The 23,000-nt window shown below is 38.9% G+C and overlaps 1 protein-coding gene and 1 long non-coding RNA gene across 14 annotated transcripts in view; one reads left to right on the top strand and one right to left on the bottom strand.

Moving 5' to 3' along the window:
- Window positions 1-23,000, bottom strand: part of elavl4 (ELAV like neuron-specific RNA binding protein 4) — a 110,953-nt gene that overhangs the window by 13,437 nt on the left and 74,516 nt on the right. For 9 of the 13 annotated variants that reach the window (XM_024278680.2, XM_024278674.2, XM_024278677.2 and 6 more), the window contains 2 exons: window positions 20,969-21,122; window positions 4,341-4,575 (listed from right to left, as the gene is read on the bottom strand). In XM_024278680.2, the coding sequence (XP_024134448.1) occupies window positions 4,341-4,575; window positions 20,969-21,122 (389 nt within the window). The remainder of the gene's footprint in view (window positions 1-4,340; window positions 4,576-20,968; window positions 21,123-23,000) is intronic. The other 4 variants (XM_024278681.2, XM_024278675.2, XM_024278678.2 and 1 more) reach the window with 1 other exon arrangement.
- LOC112150396 overlaps window positions 1-23,000 on the top strand; it is a 162,902-nt gene that overhangs the window by 99,601 nt on the left and 40,301 nt on the right. The window lies entirely within an intron of this gene.

The raw sequence follows: 23,000 nt of genomic DNA, 5'->3' as shown, positions 1-23,000 counted from the left end.
GCTGCGAGCCCTCTTTCCCTCCCTTCATCTCTCGTACGTGTGAAGTCCGACTGATGCAAGCTCGCCACGCAAACACTCCTCCATCTCTTCCCGCCGCCTTTCCAGGCTCCACATAAACAATGGGGCTTTTGTGCTTTCTGTCAAAGCACCCTAATGGAGGAGGGGTTGATTTTATTATTTTTTTTTTTTTAAACAAAAATCTGTGAAATTAAAATTGGCTCCTGCTCTGGATATAATAAGGCTAATTTGCTAATTACTACCATTAGTTGGCGAGTGAATGTTGGAAACACGCTGAGCTCTCGTGCTCGCTGTATTGTCCTTGAGCTGATGTTTCTATCTTGGAGAGGAATCCTGCAAACATGTTACACGTTAACCTGGAGCAAAGGTGTCAAACTCAATCGGGCCAAAATCCAAAACACGCCTTAGGTCGGGGGCCGAACGGGATAAACATTTAACAATCTAAAACTACATTTTTGAAAACTTTTTAACATAATTATTAACTAGCTATGTGGCATTACCTGTGATAATGTTAATGTGAATGCTGTAAGCAGAATTTGCCTGCTTAAGATGCTAGTGTTTAAAACTGAAGATGCTGAAAGTAATAGCTAAAGATGATGAAGCTGATGGCCAGCTAAAATGTTAGCTAAATGCCAAATTAGCCTAAAAGAATAAAAACTTAGGTAAGCCAAAACAGCTAGCATGTAGCAGAAATAGCTTAACTCATAAATAACCTAAAAAAACTGAAAAAAGCCCAAATTAGCCAAAACAGCTAGCATGTTGTTGAAATATTAGCTAAACTCCAAAGTAGCCTAAAAAATGGAAAAAAGCCAGAATTAGCCAAAACAGCTAGCATGTAGCTGAAAAAATAGCTAAACTTCAAAATAGCCTAAAAAACTGAAAAAAAGCTTAAAACAGCTACCATTTAAATACTAACCTGACTCAAAAACAGCCTAAAAAACTTTCTTTTAGAAAAGCCAGAATTAGCCAAAACACCTAGCATGTCGCTGAAATATTAGCTAAACTCCAAGTAGCCTAAATTTGGATAAAAGCCTATATTATCCAAAGAAATACAAAAAAAATACAAAAAACTAGCATGATGCCAATTTTTAAAACTCTAAAACCATAATTTTTTAACATAATTATGAACAATAAAAAGGTAGCATTAGGATTCCAGAATAAATCAACTTAAACCTTAAATAACTTTCAATATTTTGCTCTTCATAAAAATATATTTTTGTCAAAATTATACAACTTAAAAATAAACGCAAGATAACATCAGGCTATTAATAACAATAAGATCAAATGATCTGGGGGGCAGATAGAATTACCCGGAGGGCCGGATGCGGCCCCTGGGCCTTGACTTTGACACGTGTGACCAGGAGCATCCCGTGAACATGGTTAAGTCTCACAGGATTTATGTGCATCACACATGAACTTAATTTTTAGGGATACAGAACTGCATTTAGGGATAAAATCAAACTTTTATTCCACAAAAGTTAGGCAACAATGAGCAAAGTAGTGCACATCAAGCACATTTCCAGCCTGCAGTGTCGACGTTCCAGTGAAGGGTTGAGGAGCAGAAAGCGGGAGTGCGGGGACACAGCACAGTCAGGAAGTGTCCTGTGGTTGTGAGTTGTGATGGGAAGCGACAGCTCTCCTGCAGAGCCTGTAAATTGGCCTGGCGTATCACAGACACGCAGCCACGCTACATCGCTCAGGTGTCACACCAGGGAGACTGCTCCAGAAGAAAAATACCTTCCAAGCTCCAACTTTGATGGAGAGTACACAGCAAGGAGAGAGAGAGAAAAAAATTGTATAAATACATAATCTATGTTCAATTTTGATGATGGAATGCAGTGCAATATGTGTATCATCTTTTAGTCACTCGGGTGAAATAATATGGATTTTTAGTTGAAAATTTAATCTTAAAAATACTTTTATTACACATGATGTCCCTACTCCCTACATACATCACAAAATACTGTTGAATAAGACAAAAATGTGTTTAAATTTACCTTAAAATGGAACAAAAATTCAGAATAGGAGTTGAAAGGATGGAATGAATGAAGGGATATGGGTGGTTGTGAATGACAGAACCCTACAGTCTCTTCTCCCTTCTTCCACCATAAGCTCAGTCTGACTCCTCTGACACTTGGCCCGGCTTCTGAGCCCACAACTGTTGTTCACACACAAGCTGAATTTGCTGAAATGACTGCTCACCGGAGAAAAAAGGTGCATCATCGTAACAAAGACAATGCGATGAGTCATGCTCTCCAAGTGTGGGAGTCACATCCTTGCTTTCTACAATCTATAAATTGCATTTGATGCAATGTTTTTAAAATAAAGTCTGTTTTACAAGACTGAGAATAATTGCAGTGAAGCTTGAGATGAATCATTCATACTTGTTTTTTTTCCCTCTGTAGACTTTAAATCTCATAACTTACACAATGATCTCAAATACATTTTTAATAAGTCCCGTTTGTTCCCTCTACCAGCACGCTAGTTGCTTTTCAGTATGAATTCATAATTTATTCATATTAATGTTGAAACTTTTGGAACAGATAATTAAAAAGAGGAGTCATCGTTAACAGCTCCTTTTTTTTGTCAACTTTAATCACATTTTTTTGTTTTAGGAAGAGTTTCTGCATCTCTTGGGTAAATTTATGCCTGACTCGGTAATGAATCTCTGTTAACCTGTTCTTACAGGTCCAGGCCGACACGTCAACACATTGTTTTAACCTCGTGCAGAAGATAACTCTTACTTTGCCAATGATTGCAGGTGTTTACATGATCAGGTTGTGACCTTATTTTCTGTGCTGCTAGCAGTTTTGTTTACATTGACTGTATATGAGAACTGGATTGACTGAGTATGGCGTCATTCATAGAAAATGGCTTTAACTCAATTGGAGTCGATTCGACGCCGCCACATATGAGCCAGACGTCATCAATAAGCAGTGATTGGTCCGAGTCAGTCAGCAGTTCTATTGCAACCCCTCTGGCCAATCAGGAGTGACCTTGTTGGAAGGCCACACCCCTATCACTTGAAAGTGGTAAAGTCACACAAAATCTGTCAAAAATTTTGAACGCTTGACACTAGAACACATACTTTTATCGAGATCTGTAATTGGTCACTTATATAACTTTCACTACATTAAAAATATTATGAAAAAATTGAGGATTATCAAGGACATGTTTAAAAAAAAATAACTGAACAAGAATGTTTATTCTGACAAATAGAATGACTTGAGTAAGAACTGTTTACTTCTCTGTTGAAGTCTATTGGATTGAACACAAGGAGGGAGGAGTCCCTTAGTCCAGTTCTCATAAACTGTCAGTGGCTCCGACCTGTATGAAGCCGGTTTTGGCGGGATCAAACGTAACTTGGTGTTTCACAAAACTGCCGCTGTTGCTCTGGATAAATCGTCGTCAGGAAATTCAGGGATCAAACCAAGTCCGTAAGGCGGTTCAGCTGAAGACTGTTGGGAATTGATGAAAACCCACAAATGCATAGGAAGTTGTGTGAAACTTGTTCTCCTTATTTGACCAATCCACTGGGGGGGCACAGGCACACTCAGAAACCATTTGGTGTTTCAACTCTCCAGTCCAACCCCATAATGCTGAGTGACGAGCGGGGAGACTTTAGTCACATTTGTAGAGTTTTAGCCTCGTTTCTACTGAGCAGTACGGTCCATTGTAAAATCGACGCATTAAACAGTATTGAACCGAACAAGTTGGGGGGCGTCCCATCAATTCTACGTTCATTGAAAATTGGAGCAAAAACGGTTGGGCCGGAGCCGCTGGAGCCGCTGTAGCTACCTGTTGATTGGCAGAAAGTGATGACGACATTAAAAAGCACCAATATAGGGCTAATTTAAGCTAACGTTCCCAACGTTTGTAAATGTTCAGATTTTTGCATATTCAATCCTGCCCTCAATCTTCTTCCAAACCACTTTAAATCTCTGTTATACACGATGTACTAGAAGTAAAGTATAAAAAACGAGCTGCTGGATGACCTCCATTGTTGTCTTTCTAGCCGTCGCACTACAATGACGTAATGACCACTCTGTGGAAGGTTAACTGAGTGGAAATGCTCACCAGAATTAACTGGACCGGACCATACCAGTCAGGACCACTCAGTGGAAGCGAGGCTTTTGATATAACTCGGCAGTGGATCTGAACTCCTGACCTTACAGTCTCAGGGCGGACACTCCGCCACATGGCCACTGAGTTATCTGGCTCCAAAACTGCTTTGTGAGCCATTTTAAAACAAGACAATGAAAGATTTTCTTTTTAAAAACATGCTGCATTTTCGAGTCTCGAGTCTCAGCCGAGGTACTCACCTGAATCTCTGAGCCTGATGGTGGAGGGGGCCTGGGTATCGGCGGTTGGGGGACTGGTAGAGTTGTGACAGAAGGGCTTGGCTGGTCTTCTGGCTGGGATTGTTGGCGAACTTGACCGTGATGGGCTCGGCGGCGCCCGATGGCTTCTGGCCGTTCAGGCCCTTGATGGCCTCCTCTGCCTCTATCCTCTTATCAAAGCGAATGAAGCCCACGCCCCGGGAGCCACCTGCAGGGCCAACAGATCAAACAGACAAGGGGGCCTTTTTACTTCACAGGGTTTACCTGTTCTACTTGTTGTTTGTTCTGTGTTTCACGTCTAAATCAATCGATGGCTTGGCTTTATAACAACAAAAACACTCCTAATATTGGTAATAATAACGCAATAACGTTGAGAAAATGTAAATAGGTTGGCATCATTATCAGTGGACTAATTCCTTCCCTTAAAGCCTCTTGGACTGTTCTGGTCTCCTCCGCACGCCACGCGGGCCTCCTGCTTTGTTCTCGGTGACATTTGAGCCGTTTCCCTTGGAAACATATTTTTGACTGCCAGCTAAGAGGAAAATTTGCTTCCCGGGAGGCCCTTCATTGGTGACTGTGAATCCTTTATGTGTTATTGACTGTATGTATACATGTGCATTTGTGTACACGTGCACTGGAGTGTGTTTGCGGTTGCAGTGTCTCGTTTTTAATGAGACTGCCTGGATGGCCCAGAGGATGCTCTCTCAGTGACAGAAGAACTCTGCCAAAGAGACTATTTACATAAGACTGTGTGCACACAAGCATGTCTGTGTGACTGAGGCTGAATAAAGGAGAGGCTGCAAGAGAGACGGGAAGGTCGTGTTCACTCATTATTGTGTTTTTGTATTTAAAACTCTCCTAATTGTTATTCCACATGTCTGTTTATGGTATTTCTTATTTAAAACACTTTTCACTGGCTTTCCTCTCATGAATTTTTTTTCAGGGAAGCACCTTGACCATTTTTAACCCCTTTTCGTTCACCTTTTCTCAGTGAGATGCAAGGAACCACAAGGTTATCTAGTTTGGACCAAAGCTATTTCTTAAAAAAAATACACTTTGAAAGAAAAACTTTTGATCAGTCTAGTTTTACAGATAGAACCACTTGCAGAATAGATGATGGGTTAAAATGAAGGGTGTGTGTTGCAATACTCTGGCAATACTTGATACGTGTGTCACGATATAATATGTATTGGAGGTGTAACAGATCATGGATAATCTGCGATCCGTATGGATTACTAGCTAAGGTTTGGCACATACATGTACCGCGGATCACCCCACCCCCCGTACTCACATAATTGAAATAAATTGTTCATTCACATCGAATGCAATTCGGGTCAAATTCATGTACATCGTCTTTGTTTTAACAAGCGCTCAAAGTGGCGGCTTGACGGTTATCCAAAAGTCTGTTAACCTTGAAGCTCCTGTGTATACATGTTTTAGCATTTTGTTTGTGTTCAAAGTTTAAGGATTTCTTGTTTTTATAAACAGGCCTCAATGATATATATATATAATGTATATACATAAATAATGTATATTGTATCATGAGACATATTTATATATACCGTATATATATATATATATATATATATATATATATATATGTCTCACGACACAATACGTATTTTATAAATAATATGTATATATATATATAATACGTATTGTCGTGAGACATATATATATATATATATACTGTATATACACATGTGGGCATATATATATACCTGAATGGTGCTGTACTGTATCACTCGTTCTTATGTGAGCTGCTACAAAGCGGTTCGGTACCAATCTCGATAAAAGTATCGATAACAAAATATTGCAATATTTTGTTGAACTGATTTTTTCCCTACACCCCTGATAAAAAATGATTGCAAATATATTATAAAAGTAAGATTATTTCTTCCTGAATCCATCTTTTTTTTCCTTTTAACAATCTAAGCTTCCAAATGTATGTATTTTCTTCATAAATGATTATCATCAGAAGGATTTTCTTTGGTTCTGATGCTGCAAAACTGCATGATAGACAGCAACATTTTACAAAAGTGACCTGTTAGAAAAAAAGCTTCAAATTGCAACCAACTTCAATCTCCTCACATCGTTCTCCCTCCCTAAGAACATCAGTAAAATGATGGAAACCAATGCTTGGTTTCTCTTTTGCAGGATATAGCAGAAACACTGTTTTTATATTTTCTTTTTTACATGGAAAATATTTCCCTGGAGTTTATTTGGACATGAAAAGCAACTGATTTAAAGGCTCAGACCATATCGACTTCAAAGTCTTCCCAGACCACCCAAACTGCTTTGACCAGAACTAAAGCCCAGCAGTTAACTTCCACTTGAAGCTGATTGTTTAATTAATGCTAAGTGCTTCTATTTTCTGTTTCTTCCTTCAGTCTGTGCCAACTCTTTACATTTAAATAAGATGCTCAGAAGCGGCGAGAACAACATTTAAAGTTGGGCGTCCCCAGAGCTCACATCAAAACCAGAACTGGTCCTTCACAGATCATGTTATTCAAGCTTGAATCAACAGTCGTTTCTGTGTGTTTGGGGCAGTTCAAGAGCTTTTAGCACTTCCAATGAGCATTAAGCTTTTCTCCAGCAGAAAGACTTCACTTCTTATTTGGTATCATCCCAGTTTCACAACAGTTGACTTTTGAAAGATGCTTGGAAAGTCCAGAGACCTTGCTGAAGGGCGTCTGGGTGGTAGTTAAGGGCGTGGAGAGCACCGCTCATTCACTTTCCTCAGACGAGGCGAGCTTGAGAAGAGAAGACTCGATTTTGTCCTTTAATCCGCACACTTGTTTGACCTTCAGTTCCTCCTAAGCTGATTTTTGCTGGAGAGCTTCCAGACAAATGTTTGGCATACAGATGAAGGCTCGCTACAAAAACACACGTTTGAATACAAACCTGAAGTACGCAGGAGCAGAGAAGTAAAGATATACACCCGAGAATGAACAGAGGACTAGATATGTCCATCTTAACGGGCTCATGGGTGAATGCATAAACGAGAGATAAACCTTTTCTTTCACAGTTTGCTTGTTTTTTTATGCCCCAGCTGTTTCTTGACAATGTTGTCTATTACATTATTATTTTACAGAAGTGCTGTGCAAAACTGAGAGGTTAGGTGGCGGTTAAACTGCAACTTTCCTCATAAAAAGAAGCATATCCATGCCAGAGTGGATTTACATCAGTATTAAAGGCAAAAATGTGCAGTTCTGGGAATGACCACTGGGGGCTGGTTGTTGAAATGAAGCAAAACTTTGTGGCATTAAACCAAAAAATGAACTTTTCTGCTAATATTTGAATACAGCTGGTCTTTATGGGTATGTTGCCATATATTTTTTGCAAGAGAAAGTTATTATGTCTCTATGTAAATCATTTTTTACTTATTTTTATATATATTTTTTTGTGATAAGAAAAATGACTAGTACACAGTAGCCTCATTCCACTGAGTGGTACGATCTGGCCAATGAAGGTCATCCAGCAGCTCATATTTTCGCGCTTGGCTTATGGTATTTAAAGTGTTTTTGAGAGAAGATTGCAGGCGATGAAGAGGAATACATCAGGTTTCAACGGTAGCTCCGCCCTAACCGGTCTGTTCTAATTTTCTATAAGCCTACAACCAACGGGACTCTAAAAATGGTTTGGTTTGATCCGGTTCAATGGCTCCATTTTATAATGGAAACACTAAAAATACGCGACTGGACCAAACCGCTCAGTGGAAGTAAAAATGTGCAACAAATGTTTGAGATATTATCAGAAGCAAAGTTTGGTATTATAATAACAGGTTTTACATCCTTTCAAAATGGAAGAACACATTTTTCAGCACAGGCATGGACTGGAACTCTTTGCGAAAAACAATTTCAAAGCTCTTTGTTACAGTTTAATGTTATTATGAAGGACCTGGAAATGAAACTATGAACCTGTAGTTGTTTTAATTAATTAATTAGTTTTATTCTATTTTATGAAATGTCTTGGATGTGATATGATTTCAATCTTCGTTTCTAATTAGGTGGTTAACAAATTAACCTGTCAAAAAATTTGATTCGAAAAATCTCTAGAATGCTACCCATTTGTAGAAAAAGCTAAAGCTCTAGCGTTCACTTTCTTTTGCTGACAGTAACTCTTCAACTGCTGATGAAAGTGAATTCTGAGGCAGACAGAAGCAGTTTTGTGTTTGGTTTACACCGGATGCGGATTTTTTCGCGACGATCGACCGGTGCTTCTGCTCAGCTGTGGTTATTTGGAGCTTTTTTTGCCATCGTCAGACACCCAAAACCACCCCTCCCCCACTCCGTAGTCGGCCCACTACGTTGATTTGTTTGTGTGTTTATTTTCATCTCTATAGTGTGTTAGGAAACAAAAATATGATCGTATTTATATATTAGTGTGAAAAATTGGTTATATTTTGAAAATTGACTGGATTTTCTTGTGTATCTTGGCGTAACTTCCTGCCAGGATTGACCTGAATCACTTGCGGCTTACGCAAAAAATACATCAGAGATAGTGACGGTGTTATACAACACATTACTAACATGAAGTGTGCAAAGTTGACATAAAATTACACTTTTCTCAGAGTCAGAATCAGCTGATTCACAATGATCGCATAAACAGTTTGAGTTACGGTAGAGCAAAGAATGTTTGCTAATTAGTTGTCGCCTGCGACATCTCAGACGTTAAAGGGTTAAAATCTAACATTATTGATACAGCAGCTGTAATGTCTATTTCATTAAAAAATAACATTTTAATGTCCACATTCATCGCATTTTGAGTTATCTATCTTGATAAAACCAACATTAAGTAAAAAAAAAATATATATATATTTGTTGCTAAACTGTTAAATAACTACCCAACTAACTAACTATGAAGCAAACCGACATTTATTAAGTCCAATTCTGTCCTTTCAACAAGCCCCCAGTGGCTTGGTCTTACTTATCAAGTGCGAGCCAGCCTTACAAGCAACATTAGAGCACAATGTCCCTACTAAGGTACAGCAATGTGTCTTTCTCCTTCTCCTCTTCTCACTCTCCTCCTGGTCTTCCTCTCCTCCACAGTAATCAACAGAGGCTTATGTAACTCTCTCCACCTGTGCTTATCTCTCCCTAACATACCCCGACAGGCACATTGGCTGCTTTACTAATAATGCGCCGGCACAGTTTGTGGTGGAAAAGAGGAAACAGAGGAAGAGAAGATGGAGCATTAACGGTGGAGGTGGGGAAGCTGAAAGGAGAAATGGAAAAAGTGGTGATGGGGAGTAAGGAAGGAAAGGACAAAAGGACAGAGGGTGATAGAGGAGAATGTTAAGAGGTGACAGTAAAAGGATGATGATGAAAGGAAACAGAGCTATTCTTGTTTGCTCCTTCCCAAACAAAGCCACTCTTTCTTTAAAACCCACTATCATTTCACCAAACACTGACAGACTGACAAAGAGAAATGACTGCTCCTCCGAGAGCCCGGCAAACAGAGGTGAGAAATCTGCTGGGTAATCAAACACACACACAATGCGGGTCCATTCATTTACCGAGCTGTATTCCTGTAAGCAAACCCATACATTAAACAGACGCATTGATAATGCATGTAGAAATAAGCAAACTGTTCTTGTTGGACGTTTGGCGTCGCATCCTTTTTATCGCGCGACTACAACGTGCCAACCGCATCAAACGACTTGCTTTTGCAAAGGGTTCATAATATGGCAGAGGGCAAAAGAAACCTTCTTCCAGTTTGCTTCTAATTAAAACCAGAAAAAAGGCAAAGTTCTTGTTTTAGGTAACGGTGTACTTGGAATACAGATGGCAAATGAAAAAGCGCGGAGAAGAGAGACTTTGAAGAGCGGAGGTGCCCCTGTGCTTTAGCCTCTGTCAGAACACGGCTCCAACCATCTGTCCAGTGTGCCTGTGTGCAGCCATTGATGTGCATATCTGTTGGTGGGTTTTTTGTGTACATGTGGGCTTTCTTTCCAGAAATAGAATGCACTCTAAAGATTACAGAAGAAAAACTAACAGAAAAGAGATGTAAAAAGATACTGTGACTCATTCCATCTAGAGAAGGCATTTCTTCGCTCGCATCACCGTGACTTTTCTCTTCTGCGCTTCTTTGCCAGACAGAAAACAGCAATAGGGTATGGTGTCATATTCAATAAAGTGGCATTTCCCCAGTGGCAGGATGCCTGTTGTTTTGATATTTTTATACACAGAGCAGAGGGTGTGGTGCAAAGCTGCAAGGAGACTTATTATTCCATGTGGAAAAAGACTGTGAGCAAATGTCAGAGTATAATTCTATAGATGGAGTAATAGAAATAAAAGGCTGTAATTGTTTTCAGAGACACATCACTAACAGGGGAGGGATTTAAAAAAAAAATACAATTTGAAGGGCATTTCCAGACAACCGATGTGTTGGTTTCTCTGGTGGTCGTCCCTGATTTATAGCTTTTTTATTTGTATATCTAGATATAGTTATGAAAAGATGCTGGGAAAATTCTTCAGCCTTTTAACTGTAATATGCTCCATTCATCTGTTAGCACATACATCACGATTATCATGTCCTGGTTGCTGCTAAAGGTCACTTTGCCCCTGAAATGAGAACGGTCCACTTTAACCTCCATGTGAGACTTTGGAGCCAGTTAAAGGTTGATCCTAAACTTTGAGAAATTGTAATTTAGTCCCTGTCTTTTTTGTGCTTTTTATTCTATATAAGCTTTTTTGTTATCTTACAAAAATGGTTTCTGCTTTAGTTAGATTTTTTTTTTTAGATTTTATTTATTTGCACTTATACAACATATTGGTTAAAAAAAACAGGTATAGAAAAACATTAAAAGTAGGTGCAGGAAGAGGCAAAAAACCCAAATGGGCTTATATTAGAGCCTAGTTAGAAAAGCTAGTTGAACTTCTAATTTTTATGATCTGTGCGTCTTTTATACCATATTCCTTTTAATCAATACAAAATCAGAAAATACCAAAAACTTACCAAAATACTTTTTTTTTGTCCTGCATGTTTCATCCAACACATTCTCATTCCCAACTCATCAGATATTGACGTTTGGTTAAGGACCACTCTTTCACGCATTGGGTGTCCCAAACTCATTGTTTTTTGACGTGCTGGCTGTTCATGAATTCTAGGGTCCGCAACCCTTAGTATGCGAGTCCAGATGTGGCACTGGATGTGGTACAGCACGCAGACGTATCCTCGGCATGCAGCCGGTACTGGTACCCTATCCCTAACCTGGCACCAGTGACGAACTGGTACCAGGTTAGGGTTAGAGAACCAGTACTGGTACTGGACCGGTTTGCTGCCAGGAGGTTGACGTGCTGACTGTTCCTATTAAACCACGGGTCCCCAACCTCAGGGCTGTGAACCGGAAATGGTCCAGTAGCAGGATGCAGACCTCTATGCGTCTGGTACCGTATCTGGTTAGGGTATAAGTACCGGCCACATCCTGAGGACCAGTCTGTACTGTACTACATCTGGTACTGCGTACAAGAGTTGTGAACCGTTGATTTTACAAACAGCCAACACGTCAATAAAACGACGCGGATGGATCCTTAACCAAACATCAATATGTAATCAGTTGGGAGTGAGAATGTGTTGTTTTATCTCAGACTTTCTGGATAACAAACATTTCCGATACAGACCTTCATGGTGATCAACTAAAATCCTAATAAAAGGCCATCCTGCATTTGAGGTTTCTGCATTACAGATCTCCTCTCTCATCTCTGGGAAAAGTCACTCTCTGCCTGGAAATTCTTTTTAAAGTTGATAAAAAAATAAAAAATAAAAAAGCATTAAGATACAGTATAGACGATTTCTTTTGGACTCTGAATGCAGTGGTCCCTTAAAAGATTGAAATATACTGTATCAAACCATAAACACAAATGAGATTTACTAATTTAAACTGTGCTAGAAACAGACTGCAGAACAAGGGAACATTTTCTACTGTAACATTAATCTTCAGTTTCTTTTTTTTTTTTGCCTGAAGCATGTTTCCAACAATCAAGATTTATAAAAGATCGAGTATATTTTTTTAACATATCTCCTAGCATTTTGAATTCATAAATTCTTACAGAAGAAAGACTTTTATTGCCATAAAACATACAAAAGTAGTCAGTCGAACCCAGACAAAAATTCATGCATTTGAGACTTTTATGGTACAGAAAGGTTTTATGAGCCCATAACATTTTATGTGATGTCAATTTTTTTTTTTTTTGAGTCTTTAGGGAGAAAAAAGAAACAGATGATTTTCAATTTATCAACAAATGTGTTCAAAAATGTTTATGGCAAAGAAAGAAAATCTTTCCTTGGGCATTGCTCTTTTTGCCTAAAAAATTCAAAGAATCTTGATTAGCTTTTTTAAGTAAAGAATAGCTGACATTTTTGATAAGAAAAGGCTTCGGTAAACATTTATCAAGGACTTTAGTACAGATTCGCATGTATAAAATTTCCTTTCAGTACAAAAACCAAAGTTGTATTGGCAATTTAGAGTCACCAATTAACCTATGAAGCATGTTTTTGGACGGTGGGAGGAAGCCGGAGTCCCCGGTGAAAACCCACACATGCACGGGGAGAACATGAAAGGTCCCAAATCCCCCAGCCGGGATTCGAACCGGAGCCTTCTCGCTATGAGGCAAGAGCGCTAACCACTACGCCACCGTGCAGCCCGGATACCTTTAATGTAAAATAAAAATGTATAGTATTTTAATTTAAAAGCACAATTTAAGTTTTTATTTTGAAACCTGGGCCTGTTTCCCGTTTCTCTGGCTTTTTGTTGCGAAGCTGACACGTGATGGAGCGGAAATCTTGCATGAAGTTTGCATTATGGAGGGACGGACATCAAACGTAGACTTGAGGGAGGCGATGTCCAATTGATTAATGAACATTTTAATTTTCTGAGTCGACGCACCACCGACAGACCAATAGAAACAAGCCTTTACATACCCTTGCGTGTTATTTATGTGTTCACTACAACCTGTCGCTTGCAGCATGACCGTAAAAAATGTGAACAAACATTTTGTCTCACAGTCGTCTATGACCTCGATATATGACCCATACCGGTTTGTCCATTTTTTGCCTGTGTCCACCCGTAAGGGCAGTTTTGACAGTCTTAAGTTTCTCCGAGGTATCTCTGACAGACGTCAGAGAAAAAAGCGAACTGTGGTCAGAGATCCTCGTTTCCCTTTTTTGTGGTGACAATCACCGCCATGAGCTGAGTGATGGCAACATCTTTCATTCCACCTCTGAGAACCAGGTACCATCCAATCAGTCTGTCCTCACCCCGCACTAAACAGATACTAGCTCTCAAATAAAAGTGTTGCTGCTGAAGCTTCCAGAACGATTATGTTTGCAGTCATTGATCAGGCGAGCTGTGTGATTAAAGGTCCAGGAGGACTGACTGTGCATAAGACTGCTATTGATGGTTTCTCACATTTGATATTTGTTTACACAAAATGACTATCAGAAACAAAACAAAGACCGTGTGCTTTTTGCTTTCCAGAAGGAGGCAGTCATTATGTCGACTGCAGCAGAAATACGAGAGGGAGGAAAGATAGTCTTGTCATCAAGTTGATTTTGTGTTTTCTCCTTGAGCAGTTTGGTAGTTTTAGTGCTCTCCGTGCCTCTTGCGGTAAATGATGCTACAGGGAAGCTTTCTGGTGTTTTTACAAACAGCAGAGCGGCTGCAGGGAGCATCCTGTTGATGAGGAGGTCATTTAGAGAACAGACTCTCTTCCTAATTTAGCAGAGCTGGAGCTGCAGATCATCAGCCCATCTGCCAGTGGTCACTGGAAGACATCCATTACTTTGTAGCTTCATGTCACATTGCTGTCAGTTTTTTTACTACTCTACTCTAAAGGATGATTTCCACTGGTCTGTCTGCGTTGCATAGACACAAAAAAAGTAGAAAGTTATTAAAGTCCTATTGTTTGTCGCATACCTAAGTGTGTGAAGTCTATTCTCTCTATTTGACCCCTCCCCTGGGGGAGCGGTGAGCCGAAGACACAGCCGTACTCCGTAATCATTTGGTGGTTTAACCTCCCCAATCCAATTAAATTAAATCTGAATGTCGTAAATGCTGAATGTCAAGCAGGGAGGCACCAGTCCCATTTTTAAAGCTGTGCGACTCAGCCCGTATTTGAACTCGCAACCGTTACATCTCAGGGTGGACACTCTACCACAAGGCCACTGAGCTGGTCTAATTACTCGGAATGTTTTCATCACCTCCGTCATGTCCATTGACTGTAGAAACACTGGAAAGCTCAACCCCTCCACCATCGTGTTCCAAACAGAAAGTACCCACTGGTTCCAAAAAGTCATTCCATAGACCTCTATTGAGAAATAGACTCTTACTCAGTCATTCTTTTTGCTGGAATAATCATTCTTGCCCTGATGATAACGCGACTCAGACTGACTCGGATAAATCACTATTGACGTGTTTCAAAATGGCAGCACACGTATCAGGAAGCTGCGGAGGTAAGGCATTTTCTATGGGTGACATCAACACCTCGCTTTGTCCAGTGATAATATACGTCTATAGTCACGTTTGCATTTGACATCCGTCCCTCCACAATGCAAGCTTTATGCAGGAGTTTTATTTCAAATCCGTTAATACGTCAATTTTTTTGCAAAAAGTCAGAGAAACAAAAAACAGGTCTTGGCTTAAAAATAAAAAAAAATGTGTACAATAATAGTTTATATTTATGAGGATGTGCCTAGACAATGACCCAACATCCATTTTTGTCATTGAGTTTAACTTTGGAAGTATAACATCATTTATGACACAAAACAGGAATTTTATAAGATGTCAATGAGGAAGGAGATGGCAAAGGTTTTGGACAAACCCCTCCTCCGGAAACTGAGTCGGAAGGGGAATGCAAGACGATGTAAACTGGTAGTCATGACTCCCCACGCCACGTAAAGGAGGTGGACCGCGAACGGACCAGTTTAGTCTACCGCAGTGGTATAGAAATGATAAGGTCCCTGTTTTTAGGAATGACAGAGTGACTTCATGATTGATTAAAGTCAGTTTGGAAACACACATCAAAAAGATGAAAGACCGAGGCTGTTTACAACACTGTCAAAAAGAGTGATCTTCTTCCCGCTTCCAGCTAATGTCCACAAATAACTGCGACTCAAACCCTTTGACACGGAGAACAAATGTTGAGCTCCGTCTCTCTATTTTTTATTCTGTGCCAACAGTTTTAGCAGTCACAGAGGAGCATTCATTTGCAGCCCATTTCTTTTTTATTAGCAGTGAGTGTGTGGGTGGTTATGTTTCTTCTGTCTGTACACTATCAAAAAAAAAAAAGGAGAAAAACACGAGTCAATGATGCAAGCGCACCACTCTTCGCTTTACTTTAAAGTTCTCTGTAATTTTAATCATCAGCAACTCCAACATCTAATTAATCGTTAACATTTCTCCTGCTGATCCGCAGCTCTCTGGGGGCACCTTGCAGAAATGTGTGCGTGTACAGTGGGTTTTAATCTGATGTTGGTGCCTGGGGAAGCCATTTAGACAGCTTTTAGTGAGATGAAAAGCATCTCCTTTTTTTTTTTGTAAGATGTTCTGGCCAAACTGAGATGTATGTCAGAGTCTCAATCCTGCCAGAGTTGAAATGATTTCAGCTTTTGCATAATTATCTCAAAAAGTGAGTGAGGCGTGGCAGCTACTCATAAGGTGGACGTGGCCTAGTCATTTCAAAACAGATTTAATGGAAACAGAACAACTGTAAAAGACTGAGCAGAAACATCAAAACATATATTTTGATCTTTAAAAGCTATTTCAATAAACTTGATTATTAATACTGAAATAATTTTATTTTTGCTTAAATCCAAAAACTTGTGTTACTGTGATTATGTGAATGGCAGGAGTTCTGAGTTGTGGGTCATTCCTGTAGACATTTAAGCTTTTGCTGTGTTCTAATTTGCACCAGCAGCATTACTCAGCTGCCTTCAAGGAGAGCTTAAATAATATTTTGTCATTATGCAGATAGGAAGTTATATATGGACACTAATTATGGTCTGAAGGTCGACATTCAAGTTTGCGTTTCCCACAGGATTATTACTTCCTCTGTCATGTAATACATAACATGAATATGCGTAATTGGGCTCTGATAGGTCAAGCAGACAACGGGGGGTGTAATTCAGTGTTCGCTGGTCTTTTATTCAGGTTTTATTAAAAAAAAAAAAAAAAAAAAACGCGGGATATTAGACTTAATTGGAAGTTTTAAAGAAACTTCAACACAGCATCAAGTATGTTTTTCAATTTTGGGGGGGGGGGATATAGTTTTTTAGGCTGTTGAGGCCAAATTTGTTCAATTCTGATGTTTATCCCAGGCAGCAGTGGATGCAGTTTGCTTTTGTCAAGCAGAAACACAGCTGTGGAGGCTTTATTTGCTAGCACACTTCACTATTATTTCAGGAAGGAAAGCTTTGTGACCAGATCTCATTATATGGAGCTGGATGGACTACAAGCAGCTTCTTAAATCTGGAAAGTTCAACTTTACCTGACAAGGAACAGAATGTGCATTTTGTCAAAATCCAAGCTAGCTGTTAATGACAATGTACTGTTCTATTGTAACTAACTTATAATAGCGTTTTCTTCTTGTACAAAAATTAAATGGCTAATTTAACCCCTAAGGGGCCAAGATCTAGGGTTTATGTGTGCTGGTCCCAAAACACCAGGAAAGAAGCTGAGATGAAGACCAACGAAGAGGTCCATGGATGCAGAGAAGAATATGAGGATGGTTGTTGATAATAGAAAGGAGAATGAAGGGTTAGATGGAGGAGGAAGGGACAAAAAAATCAACAACTAAAGAGTTATCTGGTCATTTATGTCCAGATCCCTCTAGAGAAGTCTGGATGAAAGTTCTAAGATGACTGGAGAGAAAATTTCACAAGTTTCATCAGTAAGTTCTCTAGACTCATGGTAATTGGCATGTACTTGTATTAGGTTTTACTACCTTCCATGAAGACCCAAAGCGCGTTACAGTCATAGTCCCATTCACCCATGAACACAGGCATTCACACACTGATGTGTTTATGTATCTGCTGCCAAACACTTCCGTGTAACCACCAGGAATAATGTGGGGTTCAGTGTCTTGGACACTTTGACACATTCGAGAACCGAATCTGTGATCCTCTGATTGGATGTCAGTTGCTCTACCGCTGCACTAAGACTGCCTCTCATGGAAACATTTGAAGTTCGAGTCTATTCCAAAGCCCTTCTAATGCTTTGTAACCCTAACCTCTCCTAGGCTTGTTTGCATTAAAAGTGGGGTCATCTGGACCCCACAAGACAGCGCGCTGAACTTTTTTTTTTCCCAATGATTGTCGATCTTTACTGGTGTCCAATGACAGACATGAAGTCTTGCCCACCTTTGTCATGGAAGGGCTAACACCTCAATGTAAGGGTGGGGTCATCTGGACCCCATAAGAGACCACGAGGCAGATATCAAACGGGGAAAAGGAAGGCATACATGAATCTATTTGTCTACCAGTGGATGTATTGGAAGCATTGACAGTACATAGAGAGAACTGAACTAACCGTCCCCTCCCCCCTTGCGTTTCAAATAGGAAATACCCACTAGTCTCAGAAAACCAAAATCTCATAGACTTCTTTTGAAAAATAAATAGCTATTAATCATTCATTCTGTTTGTCAGAATAACTATTCTTGTTCTGGTGTCTCTCTTTAGCATATTCTTGCCAAATCTAATTTTTTTTCAAGATATCTTTTCTTGATTGCAAGTTATTTAAGTTGTAAACTGGCCTTCCTAAGGCACTTATGTGTTGTGATTAATCACAATCAATCACAAAGTTTTACCAGGTAAAATGTATTTGTACAATATGGCACCAGACCATGGATCAAATAGTTCACTTTTTATGAAAAAGTGATCTAAACCCCGAAAAATAGCAAGAATAAAGTACTAAAAAACGATGGAATATTTATTTATTTTGTACGTGACCACGGTATAAGTGGCGTAATACCAGACACAATGTTTTGATGCACACCATGGATGCCTGAACCGCCAAGTTCAAGTGAAAGACTGTTTCTTTGATTAATTTGTGTTATTAAATATTAACCTGTTAATTCTTTTTTGATTAATCGTGTGCGTTAATGCATTAATGTTCACAGCCCTAATATACATACATACATACATGCTAAAAACACAATCTTTATTGGATTGAGTCTTTATTGTTCACTAGAATAAAGTCATCAATACATCTCTTTCTCAGGCATATGTGTTACTGGCTATAAGGTGGTGTGTGTATAATATTATCGCCGTTGACAATGTTTAAATTTACATTTCCAAAACAAGAATGACACGACTCCATGTTCACGGTTAAGAATGCCTATTTTCTGAATACTTTGGCATTGTACATGAACCTGAGCCTCCTGAGGACTGACTCCTGTGAGTCAAACATGTAATGAAAAAACTTTACCTTCCACTACCAAGATCTGCCCGCGGTGAGCTGTTTTATTCATGGTATGTGGCTGGGGCCTTAAAGCTATAAATCTGAGATGTGGTTCTGGTTGAGAAGTCTTTAAAGTCTACAGTAAAGTGCGTGATAATAAAATGTCAGACAGACAGGCAGGCAGGCAGGACGTTGGCTCCCCATAGCTAAATGCATCAACATCTTTTCCACCTTTTCTGGTTCCCTTCTTTTTTTAAAGCGTGGTTCATCTCATTTCTTCTTTTTTTCATTTCTGTTCCACAATGCCTCGTCTTCCTCTTTGTTTTCAACCCCCATCCCCCCATCTCCTTTCCACTTCCTCTTCCCTCTCTCTTCCTCAGCTCCGTGTCTACAGACAGACACGCATTTCCCTGCCAGCAGTGATTTATACTGCTTAGGCAAATGAGTGTTGCTTACAGCGTGTTGCTCCTTCCATGCTTCATCAGTACACATTTCACATGATGCTGGAGCAGGTTAAAGCCTGTCGGCGCTCAGAAAAATTGCTGAAACCGATCGAGCAGACGTGCTGCAGGGGTTCTTCTGCAAGGCAGATATCATTCACTTTTTTCTTTTGGATAAAGTGGAATAAATACTTGAGCATGCACGCAATGCAGCTTACAAACTCGCAACTGCTGGTCTCGATGGTCCTGGCGTTGGAGAATATACGTGGTTTCCCCATGTAGATCCACTATTTAATCATTTATCACATACAGTATCCAAAGCAAATACCTTAACTTTGTATTCTCTTTGAGATGGAGGTCTGTAACCACACACCTTTTGTTGACTACAGTGAAAGTATGTGGAAAATATCCTCAGAAAGTAGAAAAAAATCAACAAAAATCAATGAAAAATGGTGCCAAGGTGGAATATATTCAGGATTTTAAGTCTAAAATGATCTTCCAACAGACTAAAAGTTTAAAACCTGCTCATTAACAAGAACAGTGTCCTCAATTGGCTTCAAGGAGAGGAAATCCTTTTACTCCACTCTCCAATATTTAAGTTAAATTGATGCAGTGAGACTGATTTGAGCTGGATCAGAGACATCTATGCTCTGACAGAATCTTTTCTGCATGTTTGACGCCACATCGGTCACGTCAAATTTGGGATTTCTACGTCTAGAACTATAGTATTCATGTATCCTTACGTATATTTCTGGTCATGGGATCTACAGTACGTATGGAATGGATGTTTATTGTCATGAAAATGCTGAACTGTGACCAATGAGGTCGGATTTGGTTGTGATGCGGAGGAATACATGCCCGGTGTGAATGTACCTTGGTGCTATGTTTATATCGCCATTGGCAACGAGTGTTCAAGCGACCACTTCCAATGAAAAGTTTATGTAAACTGACGTGTACGTGCGTTTTGGGCTTCTGTGTTCAAAACTCTTACCAGATAATTAGCTTTTAAGCTGTTTTGGGCTGTAGGTACAAAATGTGAAGCAACTGAACGTGCATTAAAAGTTAAACCAATTGAACTGATTGGTCTCTGATTGGTCAGGGACTTGGATTTGTTAGTGACATATCGGCAGTGCCCTTTTTAAAACACTACAATGCCAACTGTTTGAAAATTGATCGTGGAGGAAAAATTAATAGCTGTGATTTGTGCCCCAAGTGACACCAAGTCTTTCATTTATCGGAATAGAGCTGTAAAAGAAAAAGTCTGGTGTAAGATTTTATGAGATTTGCACCGCTACGATATTTCACACCAAGCCTCTTCAAACTGTGAGCACTGCGATAGCAGCAGCCCAGTGTGAACACCGTTTGCTGAGAGCGCGTCCAAGAATGCGCTAAACGGCCATCAGATCTCAGATGTGTACATAGTTTTACATAGAAAACCCACTTAACTCTTACTTTTCTGAAATTTATTGTTAAACTATGATCTTGTACTAAACTTAGCTTCTCAGACACCCAAATGGAAGCTTTTGAAATTCTCGATTTTCTTTGAGAAAATAGCAATAATAGAAAATCTAAAAGGTAAACGGCAATAGAATACATTTTAGATGGTGTAAGGAAGTGAAACACCTAGAAATCCTAAATGAAGCTTTAAAGCTTAACTTCAATGAACAGGAATACAACAAAAAAGGCTCTTCTAAAGTAAAACGTTTACGTTAACCACAGAAACTGGAGCATATTGTGGCGTTAGAACGGTGGAAGCAGTTTGCAATGAATACCTGTAACCTGGTCGACCAGGATCCGTGAGGTGATGATGCGTCCGTACTGGGAGAAGAGCTGCTCCAGTTCCTTCTGGGTCATGGTCTTGGGCAGGCCGCTCACGTACAGGTTGGCGTCACGGATGGAGGCTGAGCTGGGTCGCGCGTATGACACCTGGGGGGAGGGGGGGAGGGGTTGTAAAAGTGAAGAGGATTTCAAACTGTGCATTCATAAGTCCAGGTCTTTACCGTCAAGATGCATTTCAGTGAAAGTCTCTTGATACGGTCAGAGAGCTGCAATATATTAGGTTGAGTTGCAAGATCGGTTCAGAATTGGCTTTAATTGAAATCTTTTTATTAAAATAATAATTTATTTGCTAATTTAGGTTTTAAACTGTTCTTATAAAACAACTAGTTATTTTAATTAAGCAAAAAATTGTCTTTGTCACATGTACAATGAAGTGCTTTTAGGTCAGGACATCATTCATTAAAAAAAACAATAAAAGTACAAGTTAATTATCAAGTAAAAGAAATGCATTCTTCAGTCATTGAAAAAAAGCATCTAAATATTTATCAATAATAACAAAAGTGCAACATTTGGTCCATTTAAAAAAACTACAGCTAATTTAGAACTACTAAGAGGTTTATTTGTCAGTAAAATCAAGAATTTATAATTAAAAATGCTTAAAATTATCAAAACAGATGTTATAATAACAAATATAAAGACCACTTTGCAGCGAGAATTAAAACAAAAATCTCATAATGCACGGTTCCAGCTGTTGGAACTTTATATTCCTTTTTTTTTTTTTTTTTTGCAAAAGTCTGTTGCAGTTGGATAAAAACTGTTCTTTACCGTTTAGTTACTTTAAAAAATGAACAGAAAAGCTGTTTTTTTTTGTTTGTTTGAATGACTTGAATGATCTTTCAATTTGATAAATTGATGTTTAAAGGATTTATTTTTCATTGTGTGATACATTATATCAATTTTTTAGGGCAGCAAAGTAGTAGATATTTTTATATGAGAGAGAAAAAGTAAGACTTGGTATCAATCAATACAAAATTGATTGAATTCAGGTTCAAATAACAATTTGATGTAATTTGAATAAACATTAGAATTGAATAATTTGTCATTGGACGAGTACGACTTTTTTTTGGATAAATTGATCAATTTTTCAAATTTCTGATGAAAAACAACTTTTTTTTCGCAGTGAAACACTTTTTATATAACTTTATAAGCTGAAAAAGGTAGAACTTCAATGAATAAATGTATAAAATCTTTACTGAGAATGATCTAAAGCAGGTTTTTCAATTGATAAAGTAAATAAACTGCATTGAAACTGATTTACAGATTGAATAAATTGATGTTTAATTATAATGAATAAAAAATGTTGTATCCGGTTCATATTTTTACTGTAATGTTAATTATGTAAAACTTGTTCCAAAACTGAACATAAATCTAAATATTTGGACCAGATTTCTCTAGTAAATCAGGATTGGTTAAGATTTTAGTGAACAATGTCAGGCTTTAGTTGTGGCTGGAAAATGGTGTGAATCATTAGATCCACGGGGAGGAAAACGAGACTCCATTTCTTCCCGTCATGGGGATTATTGTTGTCAGGAGAAGATTTGGCTGCGTACAACACACGCCCTGAGCTGCCTTTTGCCAGATGCGGCGGCGGAAACTTTTCCGTGAGCCGACACCACAGGTGTTTGACGAGGCGGCTCCGGATTAAGGACCAAAGAGTCACTTCATTTATTTACATTAAACATTTCTAGATTTAAATAAAAAGAAAAAACACATTTTTAAAGTCGTCAACTGTAGAAGCATTCTTCAATCATATTTACTTTGTCTTGATGGTGAAAATGGCAGGAGCATCAGCGCTCTTATCAGCAGCTCTCTACCCGTCGACGTATATAACAGCTGTATGGAGCTATTTTGGAGCCAAGAATATTTTGGCCAAAATAGTCCAAAACCTTTTGCTTTTCTAAAATAAACTTAATTATTTTCAGCTTCAAATGTGCTACTTTTTAAGTTTCAAAACTCAAAATTTCA

This window comes from Oryzias melastigma, linkage group LG4 (genome assembly GCF_002922805.2).
Source record: "Oryzias melastigma strain HK-1 linkage group LG4, ASM292280v2, whole genome shotgun sequence".
NCBI classification, from domain to species: domain Eukaryota; kingdom Metazoa; phylum Chordata; class Actinopteri; order Beloniformes; family Adrianichthyidae; genus Oryzias; species Oryzias melastigma.
This window is presented reverse-complemented; position numbering and strand designations above follow the sequence as displayed.